Source organism: Apus apus, chromosome 8, assembly GCF_020740795.1.
Source record: "Apus apus isolate bApuApu2 chromosome 8, bApuApu2.pri.cur, whole genome shotgun sequence".
NCBI lineage: Eukaryota > Metazoa > Chordata > Aves > Apodiformes > Apodidae > Apus > Apus apus.
The window spans coordinates 24,742,746-24,756,996 of record NC_067289.1 but is presented as its reverse complement, the minus strand read 5'-3'; the positions used below and the strand labels follow the sequence as shown (position 1 = coordinate 24,756,996).

The following is a 14,251-nucleotide window of genomic DNA, read 5'->3' as shown; positions in this document are numbered from 1 at the left end:
AGACCCTGGCCCAGGTTGCCCAGGGAAGCTGTGGCTGCCCCATCCCTGGCAGTGTTGAAGGGCAGGTTGGATGGGGCTTGGAGCAGCCTGGGCTGGTGGGAGGTGTCCCTGCTCATGGCAGGGAGATGGGACTGGATGAGCTTTAAGGTCCCTCCAACCCAAACCAGTTTATGATTCTATGAAATATCCAATATATCAGATACATTCAGGCTCTCAACCAAAAATGTGGTGTTTTGGGGAGGGCCACAGCATGTCGGGGATGGGTGATGAGAAGCAGGAATGTTTGTGTATAATCTGCAGACACCAGCGAGGTGGTGGCGATAGATTTATAAACAGGAATAATTCCAGCAGGCGACGGGGCTGGGGAGCCAGTGTCTGCAGGGAGAGGCTGAACCTCTGCTGGCCCTTTGCCTGTCCTGGGACAGTTGTGTAAAGCCTTTCCCATGGAGGCAGTCCCAGCCATCATCTGACACTGTGTTTTCAGTTGTGTACTTAAACAAAGGTGGCTGCTGACCTTCCAAACTGGAAGGTCAGTGGTAACAAGCAAAACATCCGCCCCAGACTGTTTTGCTTTAAAAAGAAATTAAAGAAAAAAACAGAAAAACCACAGCTTTTTGTTCAGGAAAATGGTCTGAGCCAGACTTCAGCTCTACACCCACCACCTTTCTCAGAAATACGTACATTTTTTGATTCAGTGTCATAATAGCATGTTTAAATAAGATGGGTTTATTTGCATTTCGAGTATTTGATCCGTTCTTTTTGATCTATCGATTAAGTATATTTGATAGTTGAAAAAATACTTGTCATTCTTCTTCTTCATTTATAGTTTTCAGTACCCAACTCAGGGTGTATAATGCAGCTGTTGGGTAATTTGTCTAAAGTCTGGTTCCCTTAGGTCTGTTATATTTCTGAATAACTGTTCCCTATTTTATAATAGCAGCAGATAGGACTCTTATTTCTTTATGGTCATTAGCTGGTGTCTGGTTTATAAAACGGGGTATTCTGAGCTCAGTCCTGAGAGTTGTGTTATTTAGTGTCCTCCATAATGACCTGGTGGAGAAAACAAATTGCACGTTGATTAAATGTACAGATGTCAAACTGGGAGCAGCTGCTGTCTGGGTGGGAAAGGGAGCAACATTTAAAAAGGAGAGACAAAAAATCTGGAGAGGCAGCCCCATCTGAGAGGATTTCTGCTGGAACACAAGGAAAATCAGTAGTAGGTGGGAAGATGTGGGAGTGGATCATCTGAGTTGGAAGATGGAGGAGGAGGAGTATCTGTGACTTTGCGGAATGTTGAGGCACTGAGGGATGCAGTCTGGGTAGAACTTAGGAAACTTGATATTTTAAGTATTTTAAATAAAAGGAGTCAGGTTACCCATGGAGTGTGTGTTTTGTTAAGGGATTGACAGCATAATGGGCAGTGTGATCATGCAGTGTGTGTAGTCAGCGCTGGAGTTGGAATTAAATTGAAGTTGATGATTTGCATTTTGTTAGATCTCGCTTCCTTGTGTCAAAAAAAAAAAAAAAAGGTGCTTTATTTTTGGTTAGACAGGTGAAATATGGGAAGCACAGTTACAGTCATTAACACAGTGGAAGCAGCCTGTGCTTGCCTGCTGTGTTTTCTTTTGTTATGCATTCTGGATAGGCTGTTATGTGTTATTTTAAAATGAAATGTTTGAGAGCTTCACAATGTTCCTTCTATCAATAACTTGCTGCCTTGTATGAGTTTGTTGTCAGCATTGGCACAGAATCCATTTGTGACAGACACAGAGTACTAAATTTGGATCTAGATCTGTGATTTTCATTTATTGCACATTGATCACACTCATCTCCATGATCATTGATTGGGGATTAATTGCAAATCGTGTTATAGCTTGTCCTTGTTCAAAAAGCCATATATATATATAAATATACGTCTTTTAAACTGTGGATCATCTTGTGGTGATGGTTAAAAATACATACTTAGGTACTTTGGCAGAAGGTTTGTGTGGTTCTGGAGGCTTCTTTGGGATGTGGAAGATGCTCATGGTGCAAGATGCTCTTGGTGGCTGTATGTGGATACAGGTACAGCTATCAATGTCTCTATTAGGGACGTATCAGGTGTCTGCACCAGATGTGTGTGGATATAGGTAGATATCTATCCATATGTGGAGAGAGAGAGAGAGAGAGATGCAGATCTGTTTTCCTGTTGGGATGGGCTGTGTGACCCACTCACTTGGGGGATGTTGGACATCATGAGCGTGGCTGTGGGGCTGGTGGGACAACTCTCCTACTGCTCCCTGGAGTGACTGGCAGCTTCATCCTCTCTTGTCATCCTTCCCTTTCAGGCCCAAAAGAATGAGCGTGAGTCCATCAGGCAGAAGTTGGCTCTGGGCAGTTTCTTCGACGATGGCCCTGGACTTTACACCAGCTGCAGCAAGAGCGGCAAGCCCAGCCTCTCCTCCCGGTAAGCCAGGTGGCCTCGTGGCCCAGAAGCTCTCTGGAGGCTGAAAAGTGTGAGATGTCTCCAGTGGGACATCCCCAGACATGCCCTTCAGAAGATCCCTCAGTTTGTACCTGCAGTCGTGTTCTTGAATTTTCCTTGGTTTTAGAACACCTTGTTAGGCTCCGAAACTCTTCACTGTGAGGGTGGTGAGACACTGGCCCCAGGCTGCCCAGGGAAGTTGTGGCTGCCCCGTATCTGGACAGGTTGGAGCAGCCTGGTCTAGTGGGAGGTGTCCCTGCCTGTGACAGGGGAGTTGGAACTAGACGATCTTGAAGGTCCCTTCACACCCAAACCAGTCTGTGATTCTGTAAACACAATTGATGCCTGTTATGTACGTAATTGCAAGTAATATGCTAAAATCTTAGGTTAAAACTGTGTAGACGAGATATGTGGATGGTTGGAGGATACAGCAAATGAGCTGTAGTTGCTTGAGTTAGGTTTCCTTCAGGTTTCCATTTAGGGTCTCTGTCCTGAGCCTTTGGACTTGGACAGACCATGATCATGGTAGAAGTATCACACATGCACAGCTGGAGTTATCGTCGTGAAAATAGCTAAATCATTTTGTTTCCCAAGGAGTTCTTTATGGTGAGTTGCAAAATATTGAGAAGTTTGGTGTCTGAATGCCTGGCTTCATGCTAGGCATGCATGTTTGAAGCTTGGGGATGGTCCCGTGGTCCTGCCAGGTCCTGGGTTGAGCTGCGTGGTGACGGTTGGTGAAAAAACACCGTTTTTTGCGAAAGCTTTGTGAAAGCTTAATAGCCTTTGGTGGCTGGGGACGTGGCAGCCCCTTGGAAGCAAACCCAATGTTGATATCTGGGCCTGGTGCCAGCAGGGCAGTGGAGAGCAATTAATCTCATGCACAGAAAGTCCCAAAGAATGGAAAAAAACAGGCTTGAACATAGCTCCCCGCATCCAGGTGCTCTGCCAAGGCTCTTCTCTCTGGACATGGCTCCATCCCCAAGGCTGACACATTGCTGGTACCTCACTGGCTCTGATTGTTAATGTTTTTTCCACCAAATATACTCCAGAAAGTCTTCTTTCTGTTCAACTGCCAGAGTAACCCGTGGCACTTGGAAAGCATCACACCTCTCCCACCTGGGGAGCGGAGACCTCCCTGTTGCCATGGAGCGGGTGAGGAAAAAAGCCTGAGAGGGGCATAAAGCCAGGAGGAATGCTGTTATGACACCAGAGAGGTACAATTGTGGAATTAGATCCAACTGCAAGCCATTTGAAAGGGAAAACAGTTCTGCTGTGTGTAGTCACAGCTCAACCAGGAGCCGCTTGCTCGTAATTAAAGCGCGGGTCTAATTAAGGCTGCGCGGCAGGGCTTGGCAGCTGTGCCACAAGAAATTACCAGCTGTACCTGAATGCTGGGGCGTGGCAGTGACATTTATAGTCCAGGTGAAGCATTAGAACTGCACACTGCATGGTAGAGGTCCTGCAGGAACCTTGGTGGGGCCGTTGTCCTCGATGAAAACTGCGTGTGAAACAAACGAGCGTCAGTTGCGGGTTTCAGCGCTGGGGTCGTGGTTGCTCTTGCACGCCCCTTCTGCACGGTGCCATTCAAAGCCAAGCCTAAGGTGCCTCCTGCTCCTTGGCCTGGGAACCCACAGCTGTCCACCACAGCTTAAAAACTTGGGCAGGATTAATGCAAGAGAGTCGTAGAATGGTTGGTGTTGGAAAGGGCCTTTAAAGGCCATCTAGTGCAACCCAACTGCAGTGGGCGAGTACGACTAGATCAGGTTGCTCCAAGCTCTGCCCACCCTGGCCTTGAGTATTTCCAGGGATGGGGCATCTACCACCTCTCTGGGCAACCCGGGCCAGTGTCTCACCAGCCTCAGTAGAAACAATTTCCAACTATTTGTGTTATCTAGTGTAATAGTGACTGAGAAATTCCACAAAAATAATGGAAAATAAGAGTTTACCATCTGTAAGCCCCCTCCCTAGGAGTGAGGAACAACAGGCAGCAGAACGTGTTGGGGGGATGGGGTGTCATGATGAGAAGGCTGATCGAGTAGACCCCCAGTAGGTCCCTTCCAACCCAAAGGGTTCGATGATTCTATTATGCTGTGAAATTTTACACAGCTCGCTTATGTGCTTTGTACCTGTATAACTGGTGGTTTTACATAGGATGTAAATACTACAAATACTATTTTATTTAATGTCATCATCCTATTGCCACCAGAAGAGCTCTGCGGTGCCTCGGCAGTTCTGAAGTTCACCAACAGATGGTGGTAGAAGCTTTGTCCTTCCTTGCCGCGGAGCGCCCCGTCCCACCCCGAGCTGCCGCTCAGAGATGGGTCTCGCCCATGCCCTGGTGGTCCTGGCTCGGCTTTTGGGTGGGAGATGTCCATCCTCTTGGGAATTACATCTGCCTGAGGCCAAGGCAACATCGAGACAACTTCACCCTTTCCAAAAGCAGCCGAGTTGCAGCCAGTGCTGCGCCGTGCTGGTGCAACCCGTCGGTGCTGGTGGCTGTGGCAGCACCAGGGGGCTGCAGTGTCACCTCTCCCGTTCCTCCCGCAGGTTACAAAGTGGGATGAACCTGCAGATCTGCTTTGTGAACGACAGTGGCAGCGACAAGGACAGCGATGCTGACGACAGCAAGACAGAAACCAGCCTGGACACGCCATTGTCGCCCATGGTAGGTCTGGGAACTCATCCCACAGAGGGTGGAGCGTGGAAACCATCAGGCCATCCATGATAGAAGCTGATCAAGAGCTGATCCTACTAAAACAGCAATGCTAAACCCCAGAGCAGCATCTTCAGCCAGCCATAAAAGATGTGAGATGCTGAGGGGCAGATAGCAGATTGTCCCTGGCTGGCCCAGAGCTGCTGTAGAGCAGCTGCCTTCACGTGAATGTGTTTCTTCTTCCTTCCTTCCTCCCTTTCTTTTTGGCTCTGACATTTATCCGGGCAGTAACGGACACAAAGCAGTATCAGCTCCAACCAGCTTTCCTCTCCTCTTTTCCTTTGGGAATATAGCACCATGGCCCCAAACATTTTCCTCCAGCTAAACCAGTTTGTCCCTTCAACACCTATTGATCTGCTTGGCTGCTCTTCCCATTTGAAGTGCTGGAGTTGCTACTAGCAGTCCAAGGGGCCTATCTCAGAATTACTCTGATTTTTAAAGAAAATCTAGTGGATTCAAATCATTTAAAAAAAAAAAAGATCTGTGCTCTTCACCTCTTCTGTAGATATGATGCCCCTTGTAAGTGCACAGAGATGTGTTGAGCTGACAGCAGAGTTTCCTGGGGCACAGCTGGGGGTGATGGGGCCGTAACGGCTGCGTTTGCTTCCCCAGAGCAAGCAGAGCTCGTCCTACTCTGACAGAGACACAACAGAGGAGGAGTCAGAGTCCCTTGACGACATGGATTTCCTCACCAGGCAAAAGAAACTCCAAGCTGAAGCCAAAATGGCCTTGGCTATGGCGAAGCCCATGGCCAAAATGCAGGTGGAGGTGGAAAAGCAGAACAGGAAGAAATCGCCGGTAGCGGATCTTGTAAGTGGGGGCCAGGGGGGTGATTCCAGCCCTTTTTGCTCTTTGCTTTTCCCTGTTGAGACACACACAGCAGCTGGAGGTGCCTGCTCCTGGGGCTTGTAGGTGTGCAGAGGAGCTGTGGAGATAGGGACCGGCTGTCAGGAGTTGAAGGGTTGGCATGGGTCTTCTTGTGGGGGCGTGACGGGAGGGCGATGGATGCAGGGAATGAGATGATGAAGCGTGAAGGTTGGTGCTGCCTCGAGGCTGGCATGATGCTGCTCACCCCTAAGGCATAGTCTACTCAGCCCAGCCCATCCTGTCCCCTCCTGGAGCACTCCTGCCCTGGTACAATGCCCTTACCTCCCCTTGCATCACTCCACCACTGATGCTGGCAGAAGGCCTGGGTCAAGTGTTGCATAGCTGCTTCAGCTTGTGTTGGTATTCTCAGTGCAGCTGTTGGTGCAGCTTCTGAGAGGGGGAGGCCTGCAGAGCAAACTGCTGCTCTTCAGGAATAAAAGTGCTTGGGGAAAAAAAAATTAAGGAGTTGGCCATTTCTTTTCAGCTGCCACATATGCCTCATATAAGTGAATGCCTGATGAAGAGAAGTTTAAAACCCACTGACCTAAGAGACATGACTATTGGGCAGCTACAAGTGATAGTCAATGATCTCCACTCACAGATAGAAAGTAAGTGATCCTTGTTTAATTGTCCTTTGGCATGTCCCATTTAATTGAGAGCAGTTCTCCAGGAGGCACATAAAAATGTTGATAAATGTAGAATCAAACTAATCCAAGGAAGAGGGACACCACAGAAGCTGGAGATGGAGATCTCTCTCCATGTGGTGCCATGGCATCAAAACCATCTGTAAGTGGAGAAGCCCTCCAGTTCAGCAAAAACCCTGGGGTCAATCCACTCTTGCAGCATTTCAATACGTTCTGTGTGTCCTTGCATTTGCCAGTGTCCCACCACTTCATCTGTCTTTGCTCTCTCCAAAATATCTAGGGGTTTTTTTCCCCCCCACCAAGGAATGTCCATCTTCCAATTAATTAATTAACAATGTTGGGAGTAGACTTCTCTGGTGGCTGTTGGTCAAAAAAAGGCTTGGCTGGGAGCTGCTGGGCTGCTCCTTCCTTCCTGACAGTGGTTACTTGCAATTTCTTCTGGAAGGAACCTTGCCAAGGATGCAGAGCTGTGCCTCCCTGTTGTGATTTGTTCTTTTTTGCTGCAAAAGCCAAAACCAAAATGCTCATTAATTTGCCTCACTTTAGAAAGCACCCAAGTATGGGAGCACGGGTGTTCATGTCATTAATGCTGGAGGTGGTTTCCCAAACTGAAGAGGTGTTAAACCAGTATAACGGTATTTAAGCAGTTTTAAAAGCAGCTCTGGGGGGAGTGATGGGCAGGTAGAGCTTTCTGGGGAGCCTGTGCCAGCAGGTTCATTTTTCACATGGTCCTTTTTGTTTTCTTCTTTGTCCTCGCTCTTTGGCATAACCCTGAGCAAGAATCCAACACTACCAACATCCCTCTTGAGCAGAGAGGCCAGCTTGGACAGTCACCCCAAACCAGGGTGGGTGGGCAACGTGTTGTGTGTTGCTGCAGGGAATCAAAAATTTAAACCTTAAAAAACCCCTAAACAAAGCTAAACATTAAACAGAGCTGCCCGAGCGAGCGGCTCAGCCACTCTCTGCAGCCTGAGTCTTGCTCAGGGTTGTTGCCTGCAAGTGAGTGGAAGCTGAACCAGCAAGCACAGAGAAACCCATCTTTACTTTTGCTGTTGCTTTCTCTCTGGCTGCAGGCTTGAACGAGGAGCTGGTGCAGCTGCTGCTCATCCGGGACGAGCTGCACACGGAGCAGGACGCCATGCTGGTGGACATCGAGGACCTGACCAGGTGAAGGAGGCTCCGTGGGGTATTTCTCTCTCCTTGCATGTCCCATCTCCCCAGCAGCAGCATGTAGGGCTTTTCTTTTAGCAGAATTTCAGTACTAAAGCTTTTGCCATCCAAGGTAAGGGCTGAGCAGGACACTGCTCTCTCCTCTAAAATAAGAAACCAAAGCACTTGGGTTCTGGGAACTCTTGGGGAGCTTTCCAGAGCTCCCCAAATGCAGGTGTTGGTGCCTGCTCTTGAAATGGTGTTTCCAAAGCCTGAAAAAAGCTGGGGAAGGATGTCCCAGTGCCCAATCTGCTTCCATCATCAGGAGAACTTGACTGACAGGAGGAATTTTGAGTCTCTTAAATACTAATGATGTTCAACAGGCACTAGAGCAGAAGGCCTTGCAGAGTATAGGTGGGTTTCCTAAAGGACTCCACCTCCTGGCCATCAAGGCTTAAGAGGCATTTTCCTTTGAGATAACGAGCCATGTGCCACAGAAACATTAAGAGGCATTGACACCTTTGCAGAAAAGAAGCTGAAAGATGATTCTGGTTATTGTCAGCACAGGAGGACTGTGGTTTCAGAACTGAAGCATGAAGCTTGCAAATAACGTGGCCTCCATTTGTTTCTGGTTTAAAACACAGTGGTGCTGCATGGCAGGTGGTTGAGGTTTGAGGGGGCTCTGCCTGGAGAAGTTTTCCACCAGCTGAGGTGGCTGTGAGGGATTTGGGGAGCAGTTCTGATGCTGCCCACAGGGACAGGCAGGCAGGTTGTCACTTCTGAGTCTTGTGAGACACAGTCGCTGCTTCTGAAGAGCAAGTGATCATAGAATCCTCAAATCCCAGGCTGGTTTGGGTTGGAAGGGACTTTAAGATCATCTCGTTCCAGCCCCTTGCCATGGGCAGGGACACCTCCCACTACATCAGGGTGCTCCAAGCCCCATCCAATCTGCCCTTCAACACTTCCAGGGATGGGGCAGCCACAGCTTCCCTGGGCAGCCTGGGCCAGGGTCTCAACATGCATCTGATGAAAAAGGAGATTTGGGATGGAAGATGGAGCTGGGTCAGCAGGAAACACCAACACCACTTCTCCTGGGGAAATGCTCTGCTTCCTAGATGCAGTGAATGTCAGTTTAGTGATTGGAATTTATTTGGAAGCTGGCCAGGATGTTGGGGACTTTGGCATGTGCTGGGGGCATCCTGGCCATCCTGGCGTGGTTTGTGGGCGAACGTCCGGGGCTGCTGGCCCAGCCCTGCCTGGGGTTTGGGTCCCCCCTCCCTTCATCCCGGCCAGTAACACCACTTCTCCCCCCTCCAGACACGCCGAGAGTCAGCAGAAGCACATGGCAGAGAAGATGCCAGCAAAATGAGCCCTGGAGCAGAGCTGGAGCAAGTCTTCATTTTGCTTCTGTGTGTGTCCATGCGCTGACGTCCCCGGTGGCACAGAAGAAAAAAACCAGTGTTAGTCATTGACCATGTCTGAAGCTTTATGTCCAGTGGTTGGCCTCTGCTTCTTAATTTATTTTAATTTTTTTACTCGTGCCACTAAATATCAGGCATTTTAATAATATTATTACAGAAAATGTACAGTACTTAAAACATTATAAATCATGGGTGAGAAGAGAGGGCAGTTTAACTTTATTTTTGTTTGTTTAGAGATTTTCAGTTGGACGATATTTTACCATTGACTACTTTTTTATTCCTCACTGTAGTTTTAAAATAAAGAAACTGTACTTGACGGTGCTATACAAGTCAAAAAAAAATACATGCCTGCCTCGTAGTGAAGTTGTAGCTTTCAGTAATATGTATATTTTAATCAGTTTTCAACATTTTGTGAATGTTGACTACCTGACATTCATTTTTAGATGTGCTATTAACATTCGGTTGGAGCCAGAGAGTTACCTTGAAAGTTTTATGTATAAATATGTAAAATAAAAATTTAAAACATTGTTTCATATGAGAATGTCTTTTTGTTGCCTGGTGGTGGACTTTGGTGATGCACCAGGAACATAGTCCTCAAACTAAATGTGCAATTTCCGATTCATCATCACCAGAAAGAGCCTGTTTGTTTTTTAATTTGCCCATCACATGAACTGGTGGAGAAAAAACAACATTTTTTGTGGAGTTCTTTCTTTGTAAGTTCATAGTGTTTGTATGACATGGACCTGAGAGATTCTTCTGTAACATTCACTGGGCCCTAAGATGGTGACTCCTGTTAGACGCAGCAGGCACAACCCTAGATGGGGCTTGGTGTTTTTTTTGATGTATTTTATTGTCTGGGATAAATATTTAAATGACTTTCCAGTGTCAGAAGTAAAAAATAATATGTAAAAAAGAATATATCTCAGCAGCATTTTAAATGTATTCTCTACAGTAACTACTCACCTCTCTGCCTTTGGGCTGGGGCTCCCTGCTAGTGGCGGTTGTCACCAGCTGGATGTGTCTTCTGTGTGTGCCCAAGGCAGGGAACACCCTGAGACAACTTGATGTGTCTCCATATTGGGGTGTGAATGTCCCTGGAGCTTGTGGGTGGCTGGATGCTGTTCCCTGCACATGGGGAGACCTGCTGGGGTTGTGTTTTTGCTCTGTAACTTACCATGGTAGCAGAGCCCAGCCTGTCCTTGCAGGTGCCTCCAGCAGAAGAGGCTGGTTGGGTAGCAGTGAGGAGGTGCCAGCTGCTGCGTTTACAGCTTCAACAGCCAAAGCCCCAGAGCTGGAAAGATTCTCAGCTTTAAAAAAGGTTCCCTGGATGGACCCTGCAACCTCCACAGTCACCCCAGCATCATCCCTGGCCTCTTCCCAGCTTGTGGGGCAGTGAATGAGCAGGCTGGCCAGGCTGGGGTGTTGTTCCCTTCAGAAGTGCCTTGAACTTGCTGACGAGAACTAAAGTAACCTGGTTATTCTAGTTACCTACCCCTGGTTTCTCCATTCTCAGGGGGTTAAAAAAAAAAATGAATCCAAGTATTTATGGGTAACTGCATCTCCTTGGCTCTGTGTCCCCTGTCCCGAGGAGCCGTGCTGGTGTGTATGATGGCAACGCTCTGGAATTAAGAGATTAAATGACATTTTTTAATGAGAAAGACATTGTGTGGTTTCTGAGCTGCTGCAGCAGCTGTGGCAATATGGATTATTATTTTTTTTTTGTCACCTATTTCTTCAAGTGTCCTTTATCCTAAACCATAAGTTTTCAGTTCCTCCTCCCCTTTTCCCCACCAAACACAAACCACCTCTTGCGAGATGCTGAACTTTGCAGTGTTCCTTCTGCAGCCAGCCCACAGCACGAGAGGAAAACTACCTCCCCAGGCTAGAAGTCACCAAAAATACCTGGTGCAGGCAGCAAAAACACCTTCCACCCCCCTCATACACACACACGAGGTGACAGGGACGGGGTGTCCCATGAGTTCTCCCCATCTCCCAGCCTGCCACTCTGCTTGGCTATAGTTAATTCTATGTCTCTGTATATAAATATAAATATATATATATTATAGCTATATATCCCTGGGGAATAGCTGCTTCTCACAGCATGAGGTTTTTAGGAGCCCCATCCTTGGGGAGAATCTTGGGGGGGAGGGGCAGGAGGATGTTGTTCCACCTTACCTTTTTTTTTTTCCTTCTGTTTTTCCCTTTTTTAATGCTTCTCTTCCGTGAATGGGACATTTATGTGGTTCCACTTGGGACTCTGGCTATCACCCTGGAGCTGAATTCCCCAAAGGAGCCTCGGAGGGCTCACAGTCAGAAGGCTGCTTTCAGGAGGGTGAGCTCAGCAGGGACAGTAAAAAGCAGCTTCTGTTATGACCGTGGTTGCTGCTCCACCCCAGGGCCAAGGATTCAGGGTCTGACCCTTGGGCAGTGCCCCTCGCCCAGAACTGTGGGGGAGAAAGGGAGAAAAAAAATTAAAAATTTAACAATAACAAAGTTTTCATTTGGAGAAAACACTCAAATGCCTAAAAAAAGAGCCAAAGAAAGGAGCAGGGATACGTCGGGTGGGCTGAAGAAGGCAAATGTCCACCAGCATTAGCTGATGCCTGCAGTGATGTTGCCTCCAGAGATCTGTGGCCCCCAGCAAACATGAGAGAATTCATAGCATGGCAAGAGAAGGTGGGTAGTAAAGACAGTCACTAAACTGGGATAAATGGCTGCAAATGTGTGTTCTCTCCAATTTTTTAGGTTGTTTTTATAGTGCTGCTGCCTCTATTGGCTTTTTTTTGCATGCTCTCTGAATGCTGGACATTAGAGGACATGGCCTGCCATGTTCTGTCCCCATCACCCTCCCTCCAACACCCCTTTCCTCAGCCAGTCCCTGCCATCCAGGGGAAATTCTGCTTGCTTTTCCTTCCCTGCCTCCATCTGAGCTCACAACATAATGTTTCTTAATTATTTTTTTAAAAGTCTGCCTCTCGGTCCCAAACTCACCTGTGCTTGAAAAGCGTGAAAGGTCACCTCCAAAACCAAATCATTCTGATAACTGAAACAACATCCCACTGATATAAAGCAGCCTTTGGAAACCAAGACCTGCTTTATGAACCAGACACTTCCTCCCAAAGAAACCTGGTGGTTTGGATTCCCGTTTTTGGGGGTTTTTTCTCCATTTTTTTTCCACAAGCCACCCAGCTCCCTGCCGTGGAGGCTGTGCCCTGACTGGACATGGGGCAGGCTGCACGTTGGTTCTCTGGGGACATGCCCCAGGCTGTGGGCACCTAAACCTTGCCAGAACATACACAAGGCCTTCTAGTTTTCTTGTTTCAGCCTTCAAAGGACAAGCACTAAGGAATTTAAGAGAATTAAGTCATGGGCCTATCCAGGCAGGAAGGGCTGGGGTGGTGGGACAGTCCATGGGTGCTGTCCCAGCCCACTCCAGGATGTTCCTTTGCTTTGCCCTGATGCCAGGAAAGGTGACTAGCATGAAGGAGCTGGTTTGTACCCCTCTAAAGCAAACCTGTCCTTGCTCAGCCCGAGGGAGGCTCACCTTTGCAGAGGGCATCCCCAGGAAAAGCTGTCAGAGCCGGGGGTGCTTACAGTCTGCGCTCCTCCTTACAGAAGCCTGCGCCAACTCCCAGGGAGTTTCTCTTCCTTCTTACTGTAAAGCACAGTGAAACCCACCTGTTTGAGACCTTTGGTCCTCTCCTGCCAGCCTGGAGGTGACATGTCAGGCAGGTCCACCAGCAGCAAAGTCATGAGGTGGCTGCTAAAGCAGCTTTCCTTGGTCCCACGCGGTAGGATCAGCCTCTTGCATCAACCATCAGCTCCTGCATGGTCAAATATTATTCCATTATTATTACTTTTTATAACTGTTGGGGGGAAAAAGGGTGGATGTAAAATGAAGGATCCCAGTTCTCAGAGGTGCAAAAGGCTCTGACCCATCACAGCCTCTTCTGGTTCCTGCCTCTTGGTATTGGATGGCAAACTGGAATAACTGGGATCCTGGCTCTGTGGCTGGATCTGTGCATCGCTCTGTGGAGCGATTGCTGAGACAGCCTGGTTAGGAGAGCCTGGCCCCTGCCATGCCCACCTGCCCCTGGGCTTCCTGAGGGCAGCACATCTGGGGAAGAAACAGGCCTTCAAAAGAAAAGTGAAATAGCTTGGGCTGCATGAAAAAAAGGGAATTGCAGGGTTTCGTGTGGAGCTCCCTGCGTGCAAGCACTGCTTCCAGGCAGCCAGCTCAGCACTCTGCTGCCCGGCAGGGAACCTGCCCTCAGAGCTGTGGGAGGAGGAATTTTCCCAGGTGTTGGCCTCATCCTACACAGGAGGAAGGGCTGACACCCCTGGGCAGGTGCCAGTTGTGAAAACTACCATCAGACACTTTGGGGGGGGGGTTGTTGTAGCCAGCACCCACAGCTGCATTGTCACCCCCGCCCCCCCCCCCAAGCAAGAATAAGAGGGAGCAAGGGGCTCTGCAGAGCTCTGCAGCTCCAAACCACCCAGAAATCTATTTTTGGGAGTGGGGAAGGGACACACATGATCACTCATCCTGCAACTTCATGCTGCCTGGGAACATGAGGGCTGAGAGTAAAGGGACACGGGCCCCACATCCCTGCACGGGTCATAAAATCATGGAATTAGAGCATTAGAGAATCATTTAAGTTAATAAAGACCCTTCAGACCATCAAATCCAAGGGTTAACCCAGCCCTGCCAAGGTCACCACTGCCCCATGTCCCTCAGCACCACATCTACAGGGCTTTGAAACCCATCCAGGGATGGGGACTCCACCCCTGCCCTGGGCAGCCTGGGCCGGGGCCTGACAACTCCCAGCCCATTGATCCAGCCCAGACCAGCTGGAAGGCAAAAGGCACCTGCTTACACATCTAATCCATATTTACTTACATTTTACTCACATTGGCTGCTCCAATCCCTCCTAACGACCACCAGGATCAGGGTCATCCCTGCCCATTCCTCCAGCACACAATGCCTGCTCCT

At 48.5% G+C, this 14,251-nt stretch overlaps 1 protein-coding gene across 5 annotated transcripts in view; it reads left to right on the top strand.

Annotated features, from left to right (window-relative positions):
* Positions 1 to 9,791, top strand: part of SCHIP1 (schwannomin interacting protein 1) — a 146,765-nt gene extending 136,974 nt beyond the window's left edge. For all 5 annotated transcript variants that reach the window (XM_051626452.1, XM_051626453.1, XM_051626454.1 and 2 more), the window contains 6 exons: positions 2,328 to 2,446; positions 5,012 to 5,129; positions 5,790 to 5,987; positions 6,529 to 6,652; positions 7,762 to 7,855; positions 9,155 to 9,791. In XM_051626452.1, coding sequence (XP_051482412.1) covers positions 2,328 to 2,446; positions 5,012 to 5,129; positions 5,790 to 5,987; positions 6,529 to 6,652; positions 7,762 to 7,855; positions 9,155 to 9,206 — 705 coding nt within the window. In that variant the 3' untranslated portion in view covers positions 9,207 to 9,791. The remainder of the gene's footprint in view (positions 1 to 2,327; positions 2,447 to 5,011; positions 5,130 to 5,789; positions 5,988 to 6,528; positions 6,653 to 7,761; positions 7,856 to 9,154) is intronic.
* Positions 9,792 to 14,251: the final 4,460 nt, after the last annotated feature.